Raw genomic sequence first — 19,244 nt, 5'->3', positions numbered from 1 at the left:
CTCATCTTGAAATCTTTTCTGTAATACACATTCTGCATACTGAAGGTGATTTCTACAGTTTGCTCATGTTGGAATCATTTTGCATGTCAGGTAAACTGGTTTCTGAAATATACCTTAATTTAAGATTTATTTTAAAAAAATAAAACTAGTGCTTCAAATTCTTTATCCCTAAATTTTGTTTTTTTAAGCAGCAGGAAAACATTTTTTAAATCTTTTAAAGGTTTTTATTTTACAGTCATTACAGACTTTGTTGTATCTTATAGCCTGTGCTGCATATGCAGTCTTTAAGACTTCTGGAATTCAGTGGATTTTAATTTGGAAAGCATTGCCAAAATAGACCCAAGTACTAGCTTTAGAATTGCTAAGTGGTTGAGGATTTAGACTGTTTTATATTATGTATAAAAAATTTGAAAATTCTTTTTGTAACTTCATGGTTATATGACTGATTTTTCACTGAGTTCATTGTGCTTTTTTTGTGGGAAACTGTATGAAACAAAATTCATTCTTTATGAAATATAGGTCTTCAGAATTCAGTCAGATAAAATGTCATCTAACTGCTGCAGTTTAAATATTCACTGAATTATGAACTAGCTTAGAAGCAGAATTTGTTTGTTTGATTTTATTGTTGTTTTTCTAATATTGCATTTTTTTCCTGCTTTTTATTTATTTAACTTTTAACATTCATTTTAACAAAATTTTGGGTTCCAAATTTTCTCCCCTTTTGTCCCCTCCCCCTACCCCCAAACACTGAGCATTCTAATTGCCCCTGTCACCAATCTTCTCTCTCTTCTATCATCCCTCTATGCCCTTGTCTCCATCTTCTCTATTGTCCTGTGGGGCCAGATAACTTTCTAAACCCCTTTACCTGTATTTCTTATTTCCTAGTGTCAAGAACAGTACTCGACAGTTGTTCCTAAAACTTTGAGTTCCAACTTCTTTTCCTCCCTCTGTCCATCCCCACCCCTTCCCTTTGGAAGGCAAGCAATTCAATACAGGCCAAATCTGTGTAGTTTTGCAAATGACTTCCATAATGGTTATGTTGTATAAGACTAACTATATTTCCCTCCATCCTATCCTGTCCCCCCATTACTTCTGTTCTCTCTTTTGATCCTGTCCCTCCCCATGAGTGTCGACCTCAAATTGCTCCCTCCTCCCCATGCCCTCCCTTCCATTATCCCCCCCACCTGCTTATCCCCTTATCCCCCACTTTCCTATATTGTGAGATAGGTTTTATACCAAAAGGAGTGTGCATTTTATTTCTTCCTTTAGTGGAATGTGATGAGAGTAAACTTCATGTTTTTCTCTCACCTCCCCTCTTTATCCCTCCACTAATAAGTCTTTTGCTTGCCTCTTTTATGAGAGATAATTTGCCCCATTCCATTTCTCCCTTTCTCCTCCCAGTATATTTCTCTCTCACTGTTTGATTTCATTTTTTTAAGATATGATCCCATCCTCTTCAATTCACTCTGTGCACTCGACTCTATGTGTGTGTGTGCGTGTGCATGTGCATGTGTGTGTGTGTAATCCCACCCACTACCCAGATACTCAATAGTTTCAAGAGTTACAAATATTGTCTTCCCATGTAGGAATGTAAACAGTTCAACTTTTATGAGTTCCTTATGACTTCTCTTTGCTGTTTACCTTTTCATGCTTCTCTTCATTCTTGTGTTTGAAAGTCAGATTTTCTTTTCAGCTCTGATCTTTTCATCAAGAATGCTTGAAAGTCCTCGATTTCATTGAAAGACCAATTTTTCCCCTGAAGTATTATACTCAGTTTTGCTGGGTAGGTGATTCTTGGTTTTAGTCCTAGTTCCTTTGACTTCTGGAATATCCTATTCCACGCCCTTCAGTCCCTTAATGTAGAAGCTGCTAGATCTTGTGTTATCCTGATTGTATTTCCACAATACTTGAATTGTTTCTTTCTAGCTGCTTGCAGTATTTTCTCCTTGACCTGGGAACTCTGGAATTTGGCCACAATGTTCCTAGGAGTTTCTCTTTTTGGATCTCTTTCAGGCAGTGATCTGTGGATTCCTTGAATACTTATTTTGCCCTCTGGTTCTAGAATCTCAGGGCAGTTTTCCTTGATAATTTCATGAAAGATGATGTCTAGGCTCTTTTCTTGATCATGGCTTTCAGGTAGGCCCATAATTTTTAAATTGTCTCTCCTGGATCTATTTTCCAGGTCAGTTGTTTTTCCAATGAGATATTTCACATTATTTTCCATTTTTTCAATTCTCTTAGTTTTGTTTTGTGATTTCTTGGCTTCTCATAAAGTCATTAGCCTCTATCTGTTCCATTCTAATTTTGAAAGAACTATTTTCTTCAGTGAGCTTTTGAACCTCCTTTTCCATTTGGCTAATTCTGCTTTTGAAAGCATTCTTCTCCTCATTGGCTTTTTGAACCTCTTTTGCCAATTGAGTTAGCCTGTTTTTCAGGGTGATATTTTCTTCAGCATTTTTTTGGGTCTCCTTTAGCAGGGTGTTTACTTGTTTTTCATGCTTTGCTTGCATGTCTCTCATTGCTCTTCCCAGTTTTTCCTCCACCTCTCTAACTTGATTTTCAAAATTTTTTGAGCTCTTTTTGAGCTCTTCCATGGCCTGAGCCCATTGAGTGGGGTGGGATACAGAAGCCTTGACTTCTGTGTCTTTCCTTGATGGTAAGCATTGATCTTCCTCCTCTGAAAGGAAGGGAGGAGTTATCTGTTCACCAAGAAAGTAACCTTCTATAGTCATTTTTTTTCCCTTCTCTGGGCATTTTCCCAGCCAGTGACTTGACTTCTGAGTTTCCTTTTCACCCTCACCTCGCCTCCAGATCCGCCCAGCCAGCACTTGGGGGTCTGAGATTAAAATGCTGCTTCCCAGCCTCAGGGCTTGGGGGGCAGGGAGGGCTGCTTTTCAGTGTGAGATTAAGTTCAGGTGCTCAGGTGGGGGCAGGGCTGCCTCGCGGTGCTCAGTTCCCTCAGGGGCTTTATGTGGAGACCTTCAACAATGGATCCGAGCTCCTGCCTGCTTGGGGAGCCCTGGTCTGCCGCTGCATCCGCTGCTGCCTTCCAAGGGGGCCTGAGTTATGGGGGCACCCCACTCCCCTCTCGACCCGCCAAAGAGACCCTCTCACCAACCCCCGTCACCTGTGGGTGGAGGGACCTGCGTGGCCACTGGAGATTCTGTCCCTGAAGCCTGCTGGGATCTGCTCCTCTCAGTGCCCCGTGGCTGAGGCAGGGCTGGGCATCAGCTCCATGTCCGCAGCGCGACGGACCTTTTGCGAGAGGTTTGCAGGGCTCTCTGGAACAGAAATCTCCTCTGCTCCACCGTTCTATGGCCTCTGCTGCTCCAGAATTCGCCGGGAATTCTTTTTACAGATATTCTATGGGCTGTGGGTTCGGAGCTAGTGTATGTGTGTCTTTCTACTTCGCCATCTTGGCTCCGCCCGCCCCCCCCCCCCCTTTTTTTTTTCCAGAATCAGAACCAGTAAAAAACATTTGGGCAACTTTTCTCTCCAAGTCTTTAGTTAGCTTGTTTTCCTTGGCTAAAACTATCCAATTTTCACCGTTTTCAAAATGTATTAAATAGATCTTTTTTCTCTCTTAGCATTAACATAACTCCCTTCCATGGTTTTGCTTAATTTACAGCTGTTTTGAAAAATAGATGCTGGAATGGTTTGTAGTAATATAGCTAAGGTGATGATGCACCTGTGTCTCATCTGTTAAAATACTCTAGAATATTTCGACTTTTCTCACTTTCTATTTCATTTGTCTCTACTTCCCTCTTTTCTTCCTCAGTTTCCCCTCTCCTTTACTATCTGTCTTCTTTCAGTTCTTTTATTTTTCATTTTCTCTTTTTTTCAATTTGACTTTAAGCTGTTCTTTATCTTCTCTAGAAACATTCTGAACCTGTGCAAACCTCAGGTCGTTTCGTCCTTTCCCTGGAGATTGCTATCTCTGAAAAGAGCCTAAAAATAGATTCTAGTTACTTGATCTTTCTGGTTGTTTCTGTTATAGGTGAAGTAAAGTTTATTACCTAAATCATCATTTCTCAAAGTGTTTTCCAGGGACGCTTTCAGGGAGTCTGCAAAGTCAAAACCATTTTCACATAACATTCAGATAGTTTAATTTTGAATATAGAAAATATTTACATAGCCTACATAAACAAAAGCTCTTTTTTGGGATCTTCAGTGATTTTTTTAAGAGCGTAAAGGGGTCTGGAGATCAAAAAGTTTTAAGAACCACTGATTTCAGTGATTTATGGATTCACTGTTTTTCTAATAGTGCATACGTTTGAGTGTTGATTGTAACTGCAAAAAAGTTTAAGTGACAACAGAAATATATGAGTAGCTCCACGATTTTCTACAAATTAAATGAAAAAAAGATTTGTCCTGACTTCAGGCAAGATTATTTCTTCCCCCAACAACATATAATTTGTATGGCTTACAAGTCCTTATTGGAAGCAGCATAATTTTGAGGGCCACAAGTCATCAAGTCTTAAGGTATCTTAAGGATGAACAGTAACTACTACCCCATATTCCTAATTTCCCACCTACATAATGTTTTTAAGAATAATATACACATAGTGGCAACTAGGTGGAAGAGTGGATAAAGTACCTGCCCTGGAGTCACAAGCACCTGAATCAAATCCCAGCCTCAGACGCTTACTAGCAGTGTAACCCTGGGCAAATCACTTAACCTCTCAATTGCTTCTCAACAGCAGCAGTAGCAGCAGCAATAAACATGCAATGAGGACATCCTTGATGAATGAGGTTATTAGAAGGGAACCAGCAAGTAACCACTGCGGCATGGAAAATAATTTAAGTTCCCTTTGCATTACCATTTGTCAATTATGAAAATGGGTTTCCTTTAGTAAAGCAAAATAGTTCTTAAAGACTGTTTGAATAAGCTGCCTCCCAAGTTATGTTCATCCTTCGTTCCCATAGAAAACAATGCCATCAGAGAAATGATGACATGACTTGCACTCGACTTTGTTTTGAGTGAGGGAGGGTTGTACAAGGTCACCAGCCGCACTTCTCCTCCAGAGCCATCTGAATCCAGTGACCTGATATTCCTCAGGATGACTGGAGATGACCCAGGATGGGAGACTTTGGCCCCTTTTGAGGGATATAAATACAGAGGTAACCAGGTCAGAGGACAGTTTCTCTATACATCAGGAGTTCTTAATATTTACAAGGTTTGTGTATAGATTTTAGGGGTCTATAAACATGTGGGGGAAAGAAAACATGCATTTTCCCCCACTAATCTCTAGCTGAAATGTACTGTTTGCTTCAGTTATTTAAGAACATGATTCTGAAAAGGGGCCTATATGCTTCACCAGACTGTTAAAGGTTTCCATGACATAATAAAAGTCAGTGATAACCTCTGGCTATAAAGTGAGAGGTCGTCCAGATGTTTATGTTTGAAGATAGCATTATATTGATTATATCAAACCTTGGAGTACTGTTGAGTCTCCTAAAGGAGTTTCATGACTACTCAAAAGAGTTTGGCCATACAGGAGAATGATATACGTAAATTTACCATACAGTATACGTAGAACATACATAGATACACTATATATAGTAGGGTGTATGGGTGTTCAAGAGGACTAGCACTTCTGGTGTGCATGCTGGCTGAACCCTTTTCAGGGCTACTCATCCACCTTTGGTGTCTACCTGATTTACCCAGTTCTCACTTGTGGCTCCAAGAAGCTGGAGCATGGAACCAGACCCCAATAAACTGTCTTTGCAGATGGGTTAAACCAGGTTGAGGGTAACAGATGGGCCACAGATTCTTCAGTGAGTTAGGGGGATGTCCCAAGCCTGTGAAGACTTCCCCTGGTGAATAGGCAGATGGGAACAGTTTGTTCCAGTGACCACAGAGATGGCTGAAGCAGGTGCTGTGGAGCTCTCAGAGTTTGGTCAGGCCATCTGCTGCATCCCACACCATCACCAGTTGTCTTGACTCTTGTCTTGCCACTGGACTTGATGACTTTGGAAGAGAGAGTTCAAGCAGACAGCTTTGTGTACTCTAGCTTATTTTAATTGATGCACAAGTCAAAACATCACCTCATGACATCATTGATTCTCTTGGAAAATGAAGGATGAACAACAACAGTAAAGACGGTAGAATGCTACTGTCCAGATTGATGACTTATAGTATGAAGCTTATTCACTAGCATGTGTATTAACTTGGGCCCAGGACTGAGCAGTAAGATTAGACAGCAGGATGCATTTCCTTTGAGAAATTACAAAGTTCTTTTAATGACCACAAATACCTACCAGAAACAAATGCCCTGTGCCCTTTTGTTTTGTAAATAGGAGTGACAGAACACTATCCGAAGAATTAGAGTAGAGCATCACCCAGCGAGCCATGGATAAGTGCTTTGGTGGGTGTGAGCAAGCTAAAGCATGTAACAAACATCTAATTATAAAGAAGAGTCAGTTTAAAAACTATTATTAAAGAAACGTACGAGTGAAAAAGGGCAGATAGCTGATCACATTGTAATGATAACTAGCCGATTTCTATGACCTATTAAGATTTGCAAAATACTTTACATATATCATCCCATTTGATCTCAAGAGTAATTCATAGCCAAAGGATATTCCACATATGCCATTGATATTCTGCCAGTATTGCAATCAATTGAAGAAATTCTCCAGCATATTAGGTAGATTCCCTGTGGTGGAAATTTTATGGAAAGACTTGGACGAGTGGAACTCAAGCCTGATGAGTGGCTATCTGTGTCCTTGGAAGGAGTATTCACATCACTGAAATCACAGACCCATTTGAATACTTTAAGAAAAGATAAATTAGAGATTATTTAGAGTTTTCAAAAGAAATCCTGCTTTTGAAAGGAAAAAAACAAATTGGATTTACTGGACTTGGGTTCAGATATTCTTGCTATCTGTTGGGGCCTTAGTTTACTAATCTGTAATTGAGAAAGTCAAATTAGATGGATCTCTAAGGACCTTCCTTTTTTATTTATTTTTTTTTAGCTTTAACTTTATGTGATTATGGAATTCTGATTAACTTGTTCCTGTTCTATAGTCGTAAGGCAGTGACGTGTTTATGGACCACTAACTAACTGTTAAGAGAACTGGAAATAGGAAACTTGAAGCTGAAACTTTATAAAGAGTCCACTTTCAAGTGGATAATAATTAAAGATAAAATAAACATTTCCAGAGTTCTTTGGGGATATTGCTTTCTTCTCTGGATACTTCTACATAGTTTACCTTAAGCATAGAGGAGTTACACGCACTACTTGTATACATCTCTAGATAGCAAACTTTTCTTCATCCACCTTAGTGAACATTTTTATCTCGTGCTCAGAATTTTATGATTTGAAGAGGTATCATTAGTTCATTAAATCACAGTTGCAACTATAAAAAATGGGAGAAAATATCTGGCAAGTTTAGGAAAAATATTTGGTCTCTATGAAGAATAGAAAGGTGATTGTAAAATCAGGACTGCATTTGCTAGTATGCTTTCTAGGATAAATAATCTCAACTTTTTAAAGTGAAACAGATGAGAAAATACTTTCTTTGTCCCTTCCCATGCAAGGCCGCATTGCATCGTAAAGGAAGATTAAAATATTGCCATTGTTTTCTTAAGATTCTAAAGATTATCTAACCTTAATTATACCCTAAAAATATTACGTTGCATTCTCAAGGTGTTATGTGGGTGTTTTTTTTCTTAAATTATGTTTGGGTAGCTTCTGATAAGGTATATAACTTCAGGGACAATCTATGTGAATAAAAAATTTGATTTACAAACAAGGCTGCATCTCTTGCATGAAAGTGAGATTAAATTTTCTATTCTATATAATTCATTATACACAAAATATTAGTTATATTTGCTGTAGAAAAAGGAAGGTAGGTCCAAAAACTCAATGCTTTCAAACTTTAAAAAGAGTTCTTTAAAATACCTACTCACTGGTAGAAAGCTTTCTAGTAAAAAATAATAACCCTGTCATTCCTCAGCTCATAAGGATTCAGAGGCTCCCCATGAACTTCATGATAAAATACAAAGTCTCACTTTACACTTTTCCCAGTCTGGTTCCAGCCTCCCTTTCTAGGCTTATGACTCCTCATGTGCTCGAGCCAAACTGACCTCTTGGCTGTCTGATCCAACATCTCTTGCCTCTTCCCTTTGCATAAGCTCTCCTGATGCCAGGGGAGAGATTCCCAGAGCACTGGAGACTACAGATGAGTTAATGTATGGTCATTAAGAAGAGGGACAGTAGTGGAGAAGATCAGCCAAGGCCTTGTGTAGAAGGTAACACTTGACCTCTGTCTTTAAGGGGATTGGAGATTCTATAAAGTGGAAGGGAAGCGAGGGAGTACATTACAGGTGTGGGGGATGTATAGTGAAAAGTCCCAGACCTAGAAGATGGAGAGTTGTCATGAGGAACAGAGAATTCCAGTTAGGTTGTATTGCAGAGTGTGGGAAGGGAAATTTCTTGGGCACCCAGTTTCCTCATTTGTGAAATGTGGTGGTTGCTCTATGTCATCACTGTGGTCCCTCCCACTTCTTGCTCAGTAATGCTCTCTATTGTATCCCTTAAGAGAATGTTACCTTCTTGAAGGAATGGATTATCTTAGAGATGCCTTGTCTCACTTTTGCATTTGTGTCCTCAGTGTGTGTGCCCATTGTCTGGTATATATTAAGCAACTCAATGCTTATTAAATGATTGAAAACTGTAATACTCAGTCAACTAATGTTTATTAAGTGCTACCAGTGTGCTGCCAGTCACTTTAAGTACTGAGGAAACAAAGAAGGGCAAAAAACAGCCCCTGCTCTCAAGGAACTTAGAGTCAAATGAGGAAGAGAGCATGCAAGTGACAGTGTGGAAATTATATTATACACATACATGCACAGATCCAATAAATTGGGGGTCATCTCAAAGGGAAGACTGGGAAAGGCTTTTTGTAGAAGTTGAGACTTAACTGAGGCTTGAACGAAGCCAAGGAAATGAGGGGGAGAATTTGAGGCATGGGAGACAGTCAGTGAAATGCTCGTGTTGGGGAGATAGAGTGCCATGTTTAGGGAAATACAAGACCAGTTATCATAGCATCACAGAATATGTGGGAGGGAGTAAGGGAAAGGGAACTGCAAAGGCAGGAAGGGGACAAGTTTTGATGGGTGTTAGAAGCCAAACAGAAGATTTTATATTTGATCTGGGAGATAATAGGGAGGCTCTGAAGTTTACTAAGAGTACAATAAGCCCAAACCTGTATTTTATGCAGTGTAACACTCTTATGCCTAAAATTCTAAAAAAAGACAGATGACTTACCTTACCCTTAGATACCTTCTCCTTTGTTTCCATCATCCCCTGCTCCCAAGAAAACAGAGCTCAGTAGCCACCAAGAGTTTCTTCTCAGGACCAGGAATATAAGAGAAGTAGGTCATATATTTGGGATATTGGAATGTTAAATATTCCATAGATAATCTGGAATACCCTCTTTTAACAGTTCCTGCGAGAAGTTTATGATCAACACTGAAAATAAAGCTGCTTTCAGGTAACTTTGGAAGTCATAGGAGCTCTGTTGACCAGACTAATCAAGGGGCTAGGAATCATTATGTGTTATTAATTAATAGTACCTTGGTGTGTATGTGAATTTCAAAAAAGAAAGGGGCTACCTTTGTAAGTAGTGAGTGCCCCCTCCCTTGAGGTATATAAGCAGAGGAAAAATTCATCTTGTTCAGAATGGTTTAGAGGAGATTTCTAGAGTGTATAGGAGACCACATTTGACAATATATGAGATGTCTGCTGTGGCTTAAGAGGTAGTCACTTCCCTGGAGAATAATACAGACGGTACTATAGGGAGCTGTCTGGCCTCTGAATGTCAAGGGCTTGGATGAGCTCACACAGGCTATACATAAAAACAATGCAACAAATTGTGAAAATTAGTTCCTGAACTAGTTCCTCATCATTTTAGAATCAAGTGCTTATGCCTTAGTCTCTTCTTTTTACTTGGCCTTCAGATTCCATTCATTCTCATGTTGATCTTATTTCCTATCTAGTCATTCCTTCCTAACTTAGTTTTGGCCTTATCCTTTATTCTGGTTACTCAGTCTGGCTCATCTAGCTTTTCCCCAATTTCCTAAGCCTTTGTCTCTTTAGTCTTTAACATGGAACACACCGTATGTCATAACTGGTGGTCAACTTATAAAATTCAAATTCAAAATGATTTTCCTCATTTCACTTATTACAGGAGTTTACTGTTGATGACTTTTGTATTTTACCTTTACCCTGTTGCTCACCGTGTTAAGCCTACTCTTATGTTTAGTAACTAAAGAAATTTTATTTTATTTTATTTTATTATTGACTTCTAGATTTCTGTTAATTATTCAAGGTAGTAGGACATGATTTTAATTAGCAGAGAGGTTCCTATGGTTAAGTCTTTTAGTTGCATCAGACTCCATTTTTATGGGTTTTTCCTTGGCAAAGATAGTGAAGCAGTTTGCCATTTCCTTGTCCAGGGTCCCCAGTGTTACAGTTGAGGAAGCTGAAGCAAACAGGTTAAGTGATTTGCCCAGGATCACACAGCTAGTAAGTATCTGAGCCTGGGTTTGAACTCAGGTCCTCCTGACTTCAGGCTCAGCACTCTATCCACTATACCACTTAGCTGCCCTAGCTTCCTGACGCGGTATTAAAATAAAGATTTTCTAAATTCTAATGATCCTTTCAAGTATCTCTTTTACCCATTGTATTGAGTGGTATTGCATATATTTGAATACCTCTTCTCCTTTTTTAGTTTCTTTATAAGATTGAGTATTTTTGCATTTCCTTTACTCAAGGGTTAAGCTTCATTCTACAATAAGGTATATAAGGAAAATTACCAATGATTTCAACTGTATCAAATTGTCCACTCTGCAGCATGAGTTGTGTCCATGTGAGGTTGGTAGATGAATTACAGGGGTGCTCAACCAGATTTTTCTTGACTCAACAGAGACAAGTTGGAAAACTTCTATTTTAAAGTTCATTTTATAGGACAAAGTACAAAGCCTGTGCATAGTTTTTAAACAGTGTGTGCATGGAACGATGTTACAGTTTAACAGAAAGTTAATTTGTGCACCATTAAATATTTTTGTGAATTTTTTATTTAAATAAAATTTTTAACCTGGTTTTCTTCCTCTTGTATTTTTTTAAACTGAAGTTAGTTTCTAAGTGTGATATTTTCTTAAGAAAAGTCTCTTCATGAATATAATTTTACAACCTAATTTGAAATCTTTTTCTTCTTCTTTAGAATGTGAAGCATGTTGCAAAAGCACTCAAGGAGTGGCTGAAGGGGAAAGGGAAAAGGTGCCACTAGCTACCAGGGTAACAACATGGGAAATACAACCACCAAATTCCGCAAAGCGCTTATCAATGGAGATGAAAACTTGGCCTACCAAATATATGAGAGCAACCCTCAGCTAAAAGAATCCCTTGATCCAAATACATCTTATGGGGAGCCTTACCAGCACAATACTCCATTACACTATGCTGCTAGACATGGAATGAACCGAATATTAGGGTGAGTGTTATTGCAAGTTTATTTGGCTATAGAATCACACACACACACATTTTGATACTGTGTTTGAACATGTCTTCTGAGAAGTCACATACATCGCATTAATTGATAATTTTTCCTAGAACATTTAAATTGTCGTGTAGAGGCATTATGATGTAGTGAACTTGGAGTTGTTGAACTTGGTTATTGAACTTGGAGTCAGGAAGTTATGGGTTCAAATCCTGCCACTTATAATTACTATCTGTGAGACTTTGGACAAGTTGTTTCATCTTTGTGAGCTTCTGAAAAATTCCCAGGATTTACTTACTAAGCTGGAGATAGCTGCAATTTGCAATACAAATGAAGGGAGGAGTGAGTTTCTACACCCAGCACTCCTACCAGAACATTTATCTATTAGGGAATCAAGTTTTTTTATATATTTTCCCTTAATAGTATCTTTCAATTATGTCTAATACTTTTGTAAAGAGTCTTTTGGGAGGGGAGGAATAGGCCACAAATTTTTGTTAAATATTTAGTAAGAATTTCATTTCCCATAATACAAACCTTTGAAATTCAGAACGTTTTAATTCTAACAAAGTAAGAGACGGAGACTTAGCTATTGGAAAAGCACTGAAAAATAAAAATACTTATTTGTATCAGCTTTATTATGATATTTTGAAGGATCCATTATTTCACCAGTGTTGATACTCAATCCATCAATATTGTTATTATTCTTCTGTGCCCTATTTTTTTTTTAATCGTTTTTGTCTGTGTTTTCTTGTTAAATGTTTCCTTTAGATTTTTATATATTTGGGGTATGGACTTTTAACCTGACGCCTATGGACTTTTTAAAAAATGTTTTTATAATAGTTTGAAATTGATTTCCTTTACAATCTTATGTATTTTGTTTTATGTATTTAAAACATCACTCTGAGGGAGTTCTCTGGGCTTAGTCACACTTGTAGAAGGGGCATGACAAGATCAAGAGTCTTTGATCTATGCTGTTGAATCACTCAAATGGTTCATTTGTTGTCTCTCCTATTTGCTGTGTGGAATAGGTCACACCTGTGCTTGGTGACCCCTGGACCACTTCCCCTCTACTTTGGAGCTTTCCATTACCCTTTGAGTTACTTGGGAGGTTCTCAAAGCAGCTTAAGAAGAACTTACATTATTCCAAGTTCTTCTGGTGCGCCATTATTCATAGCATTATTCTCCAGGTGATGTGACTGTTAAAGAGTTTGGGATAATCTAAAAGTATTTTTGAGATTGTCCAAATTACAATCTAACCTTTGCTTATTTCTGGGTGTATCTGTAGTATGTGCCCAATTTATACATATTGATAGACTATTCATTTATCTTCATGTCATGGTATAATTTGAAATCTTTTTTTCCTCTAGAATGTAAAGTATGTTTCATAAGCATTCAAAATCAGTAACTACATTAGGATCTTTTGCTCCATAACTTAGTTGTGTGACCACAATTTTAGAAAATCACCTGTGAAATCCTGTGCCTTCTATTATCATGCTTTCAGTGTTCCTGATTCACATGTAAAGCATTTTTGTAAAGATATTTTCAAGATAAGAAAGAAGCTTGAGTTCATAGTTGTGGTCCTCTTGAGTTACCCCCTCCTCTAATATAATAGGTTATCTTTTGATAAGTTATCTTTTCCTTTCTTTTGTTTGGAATGGTAGAACAATAGATGCTTATGAGCTGGGCCCATTTCATTTTTCTTTGTACTCAACACCTAGCATGATACCTAACACTGAGTAGGTGTTTAATAAATATTTGATGAATTGAATCACCTTGAAAATTGATGTCTCAGTGTTTTAAAAACTGTATTATATCCATTGTAATTTCTTTTGTACATAGGCCTGACCACTCTTTTTTGGACTGTATCCTAAGTATTATTACCAATTTTGGACATAGTTTTTCTGATATATAAGTGGTAAATTACAAATGTCGTATTATTGCTAATGAGAGTAGATCATTATAAAAAAACAACAGTGCTTTAGTGCAAGGCAAAGTGATTTAAATGTTTCATGAGGGATGTTTCTTGAAACCTTTTAGTGCAGACATAAAAACACTGTGTCGGTGACAGCTCCATTCTCTTGGTAACCTAATCCAGACAGCTTTGCATTTTTAATGGTAATCTCTCTTTCACTCTTTATCCAAGCTGTTACCGAATCTGTTCAGTTCCATTTAAAAATTGTTTCTTAGATACATCTTGTCTTCTCTCTTCCCTATTACTACCAGTATATTACTATTCTTATCCAAGACTGGATTCCTTCTGTAGCTTCCTAAATCACTGCTCCATTTTCAGTTTCTTCTTTCTATAAATAATACACGCCAGACTAATCTAACTTTGATTCAATCACCTTCATGATGAAGTACCTACTGACCCTTCATGGTCTTGCCCAGTTTATCCTTTCAAATTTCATGGGTTTTCCCTCATCAACCCCCCCATTCCAGTCAGTCATCTCTTCACTATCTTCCACCAAAGCCTACTCATGCCAGCCTCTCTTCCTTTGCTAATGTTAACCCTACATTCTGAAATGTTGTCTCTCCTCTTTGGCTGCTTATCTTGTAAGACTTTGTCGCTCTCTGAATCACTTCCTTTCATCTCCTGTTGAGATCTACTTAGTGCACTTGTGGCACTTGATCATACCTTGCTTTTCAAGTCTCTCATGTTCATGCATGAGAATTCTATCTTTAACCTTAACCAAGGAGTAAATTCTTAGAATTTAAGAATAATGTCTTCTGTTCCACTTATAAGTCTACTAACTCTCAGCATGGATCAGTTAAAGCTTAAATACATTATTAGCGATTTTATTGTTTTCCTTAAAAATGAAACTTTCTGATAACCTTGCTCTTTGAATGTAAGGATTGTTTCTTTTTAGTTTTTTCTCTCCAGCACCTAGCAATCAACAATAATTTAGTAAAGCTCTTACTGTATTCCAAACACTAAGCTAAGTACAGGGGATACAAAGAAAGTTAAAAAGAGCCCCGCCCTTTGGAAGCTCTTGATCTCATGGGGAGGAAAACGTTGGAATAATGAAATTAGCATCAGGGGCAGGGATGGGAACAATGACTTGGAGGAGGTCTCTTATAGATGGTGGGACTGCAGCAGACTTAGCTTGGGCAGAAAGAAGAAGAGGGGAGGCATTCTAGACCTGGGGTAGTTGCAAAGCCATAGAGACAGGAGGAGGAATGTCTGTGGGGGATTGCCTGTGGGTCAAGGTAGCTGGATCACAGAGTTCGTATAAAGAGACCTGAAAAGCAGGAAGGGGTCAGGTTATAAAAAACTTCAAAGGCCAAAAAGGATCTTACATTTGATCCTGGGGTGTGATAGCAAGCCACAGGAGCAGTTGTCATTGTCAGAGGTGCTCTTGAGAAAAATCTCCTTGGCAACTGAGTAGACAGTGGATTGGAGTGGGAGAGACCTGAAGTGGGGAGACTAGTAAAAAGGCTGTAATAACTAGAATTTTCATAGTGCTTTCATTTTTGCAGAGTACCTTACTGCATATGTTATTTCATCAATGTTAGGTGATCTGATACTAGGATAGTGGCTTTGTGAGTGGAGAAAGGACAGATTTAAGAATTGTGAGGTTTGAATATTTGGCACCTGGTTGGATATGTAGGATATGTGAGTTTCAAATTTATGTGTTAGACTGCCTGGGTGGAAGGATGGTAGTACCCTTGGCAGTAATGGAAAAGCTTGGAAGAAGGGAGGGTTTGAGAGGAAGATGCCCAGGGCACATCCAGTTTGAGCTGACAGACAACTGATGATGGAGGCCTGGAATTCAGGAGAGTTTTTAAGGCTCGAGATAGAGGTCTGAGAATCCTTTGTATAGAGTTGAGTTGAGGTAAGGCAAATTGAGGCGAAAGAGAAGGGGGCCTAAGATGTATTAGAGAGCGGTGTATAAAGGGAGGCATGAGACCAAACTGTTGTAGGTCCTCCCTCAACCTTGTTTTCAAGGTTGACCAGTGATTTTATGTCCTGTTCGATCCCAAGAAGCCCATCTCACAGCAGGCAGAAGAATAGGAAACCAGTTAAGAGCTAAGGGTGACTGTGGAGCCTAAGATGGAAGGAGTCTTTTGCCTAGCAGGCAGCTTGATGCTGGTAATGTTCCTTGGGCTCCAGGGCAGGCTTAAATAGACAGGGCCTCCCCTGGCACATAGAAGATAGATGCTTAATAAATGCTTATTAATTTATTTTTTCTTTTATGAAACTGTAGGTATTTCTGCCTTCCCCCCTCTCCCCTCCCCAAGTCCTGATTTCACAGGTAATGATAATAAGTCAGGCTTTTTATGGGTTCTCACTTATCCACACTTGATTGCCAGAATTCTAAGGTTAGAGCATATTGCTTTGATTATAACCTGGTTGGTAAAAAAGTATGTAGTTTTAGCTGAATAATATACCGGAAAGTATACATTTGTTTGTTCCTCATTAAAATGAATGCTTCCATCAAAAAGCATTTATTAAACACCTATTTTGTGCTAAACAGTGGGGCCATAGAGACAAAAATGAAAAGGTTCCTGTTGTCTTAGAGCTTTTACTTTGTGTGACACTATCCCTGACCCTCCTCTCTACCTCTGATTGGACCTTCACCTATATCTCATGACTCACTAATCCTAGAGAGGAGTTATCATGCTCTTTTCCCTGCTTCTATCCTCCCTTGCCAATTGCAGATAATCCCTTTACCACCATCATTCAGCAACCTATTTCAGTTTTCATCCAGTATCAAAATGTTCCATCCACCACCACATCCAATGGTTGTCTGTCAGCCACCAACTCATTTTTTCCTTTTTTTTCCAGTTCAAGAAGGAAGTCACGAAGACTTGGACATGTCTTAGAAACAAAAAAGAGTTGAACTGAGGAATTGTTTAGTAAAAGTGAGAAGGGAGAGCATTATAGACATTGCTGGTGGGGGTAGGTAATGGGCATTTATTTAGAGTCTACTGTATGCTAGCACCGTGCTAAGTGCACTACAGATGAAAAGGCATGGAGAATGGAGATGAAATTGTATATGATTATGAGGTGGGAGAATGTGTATGGGAATGACATGTAATAAGTTTGAAAGAGTAGGTTGGAATCCATATGTGAAGTATTTTACATGGCAAAGATCTTACTTGTTCTCAAGGATTTAATAAAACATTAAATAGTATAACCCATAAATTCACATATTTTTTAGTTGTGCAAGTCTGTTCTAAAATAGAGGCTTGGAGTTATAGGATATAATCTTTAAAGGGCCCTTTCATCTTTAAAATTTTGGTCATATAATCCTTTTCATGGCATTTGCAGACTTTGTTTTTCTTTGTTCAATGATGTTCACTATTCAAACCATTAATATTCTGAACTTGAATATAGCTAATTTGCATCATAGTTGCATCATAGACTACACAACTCTTATCTCCCTTATTCTAGTGTTATTTACCACCTTAGTATTCTTGATTGTTACTTTACATGGATTTAGACTTAAAACATAAGGAATTATAAACCCAGACATTTTAAATTAATAGTTGCTGTTGGAACAAATAATTAACCCTGGTTACTAACACTAGGATGTTGTGTTTAGTGCTGCATAAAATATAGATGTTTCTTTGATATTAAATGTATAATTGCCTTAAGTCCTAATCAAGATTTGTGTTATTGATTGAGGGTTTTTTTTTTTTTTACCACATATGCCATCAGGGTTATATTGAGTACAACTTGGAAACTTCTCCAGAATTTTATCCCATGCTTGATTTTCTTCCTTTCCCACATGAAAATTTTAACAGCTACTTTTTTCCTTAATCATACATTCACATACTTCATTGTATTTAACCTGGCCTGGTAGTCATCTTAATTTTACCCTTCTGTTGCATGTGACTCATTGTGCCAATGCTTCTGAGATCTGTGCATCGTATTGCTATGAATTAACTATGTGATATAAATTTGATTACTGACATCTGAGAAGTAGTGTGGAAGACTAGACTTTACCCTTCATGATTTGTCTTGGACAAATAAAGCCATTAGACCTCTTATTTTTTTCTTAACTGGTAGTGTAGCAACAGCAACAGTGGTTCCATCTCTTCAGACACATCAAGTAGTCTAGGGTTGCGTCTGTTAGAAATTGAATTCCCTGCAACAAGATTGATGAGTAGAGTTAAATGTCTACCTTTTTCCCCTCACAAACAATATTTTGTAAGTATTTTCTTTCAGTGAAGGTGGAGTTGATATTAAAACAGTTATTTTGTCTGATAGTTTATTGGCTCATAAATTTAGAACTGGAAAGGGCCTTAAAAATTACCTAGTTCCACCTTCTTCGTTTTACCGATGAGGAAAATAGCATACTAAAACAAGTAGAAATCTAAAACTAAAATCATTCTCGTTGAAGAATGGTAGATGGCCATCAGAAACTTAAGTCATTGTTTGGAAACTGGTATTCCTTAATTGTGTGCTATGGCAAAAGTTCTTCAGATAATTGAATCATAAAGTTAGAGAGGAATGAATACTTTGAAGTACTCTAGTCCATTTCCTATTTTACAGATCCTTCTTGTATTTGACAAGTTTTTGAATTATAGGAAAATCCTTTCTATTTTGAAATAGTAAATATAAAAATAATTGCTTACAAGTTGAGAGTTCAGAGAATTATTTCATAAAGAAATAAGTAAATAAAGAATAAGACTTTTTAATTATTACAAAATAGTTAAATTTATGCCTTTTACGTATTAGGCAGAGGTGGGCAGTTTGTTGTTTTGGATTTTTTCCCATTCTAGAAAAAGTTGATAACAACTAAACCTTGGTTTTAGTGATTTCTGAACAGAATGACCCATGACATTTTGTAGTAATAATGACTTGGCCTGCTAGCTATATTCCCTCACTCCTTTACCCCCCTTTTATTCAAACATCTCCATATTTTGCACTTAGAATTCAGTGTTCTGAAATCACAGACTTCTAGAACCAACTTTCTTCAGGCCTAGAATGCTCTCCCTCCTAAGTTCCAGCTACTGACTTCCCTGGCTTCTTTTAAGTCCCAACTAAGACCCCACCTTCTACAGGATGCCTTCACCAACCCTTTTAAATTCTTCTCTCTGTTAAGTGTGATTTATCCTGTGTATAGCTTGCTTGTATATATTTATTTGCATATCATCTCCCCCATGAGATTGTAAGGTCCTTTAGGGCAGGGACTGTCTTTTGCCTCTTTTTGTATCCCAAGTGCTTAGTATGGTGCCTGACACACTGCAGTTGCATCATAACTGTTAACTGATTGATTGATTTGCAGCATAATTGCAGCAAAATTAGTAAAGTTCAATTAAAGAGTCCTTGCAAAATATGTTCAACAAGAATCTGTTTTGTAATGCTTGTGATTTTTTTTTTTTAATTAGTAAAAATCCTACATGGGAGGCCTTTGGAATTGATAGCTATAGTGAGTGTATTTTCCATATCAAAATTTGGGACATAGGATTGCCAAAGGGAAATTCCTTTTTAAAAAAAAAATATGTTAAAAATGCCTTTTCTTTTCTCTTCAGAGTCCTCTTGGAAAGTACAGAGGAGAACTTATTCCACTGTTCTCCAACATACCCCTAATGAAATTCTTTTGAATTTGGAATACTTTCCTGTATTGGCCTGGTTTTGATTTGAACACTAGGTAGTGTTGATGTCCCCATGTTGTGGCTTTCAAAATTTCATAGTATGTTAGTGGTCAATATCCCTTAAACATTAGAAACAGGGTTCAGTGCTTCTGATTTTTCTTAGTATGTTGGCTAATTTTTCTTATAGTATC

The 19,244-nt window shown here is 37.8% G+C and overlaps 1 protein-coding gene across 3 annotated transcripts in view; it reads left to right on the top strand.

Moving 5' to 3' along the window:
• ANKIB1 (ankyrin repeat and IBR domain containing 1) overlaps nt 1-19,244 on the top strand; it is a 152,405-nt gene that overhangs the window by 37,940 nt on the left and 95,221 nt on the right. For 2 of the 3 annotated variants that reach the window (XM_072651494.1, XM_072651493.1), the window contains exon 2: nt 11,233-11,502. In XM_072651494.1, the coding sequence (XP_072507595.1) occupies nt 11,315-11,502 (188 nt within the window). In that variant the 5' untranslated portion in view covers nt 11,233-11,314. Of the gene's footprint in view, nt 1-11,232; nt 11,503-19,244 lie in introns of those variants that run through there. The other variant, XM_072651495.1, reaches the window with a different exon arrangement.

This window comes from Notamacropus eugenii, chromosome 3 (assembly GCF_028372415.1).
Source record: "Notamacropus eugenii isolate mMacEug1 chromosome 3, mMacEug1.pri_v2, whole genome shotgun sequence".
NCBI classification, from domain to species: domain Eukaryota; kingdom Metazoa; phylum Chordata; class Mammalia; order Diprotodontia; family Macropodidae; genus Notamacropus; species Notamacropus eugenii.
Note: the sequence above shows the minus strand (reverse complement) of the source record. Positions and strands in the feature narration are given on the sequence as shown.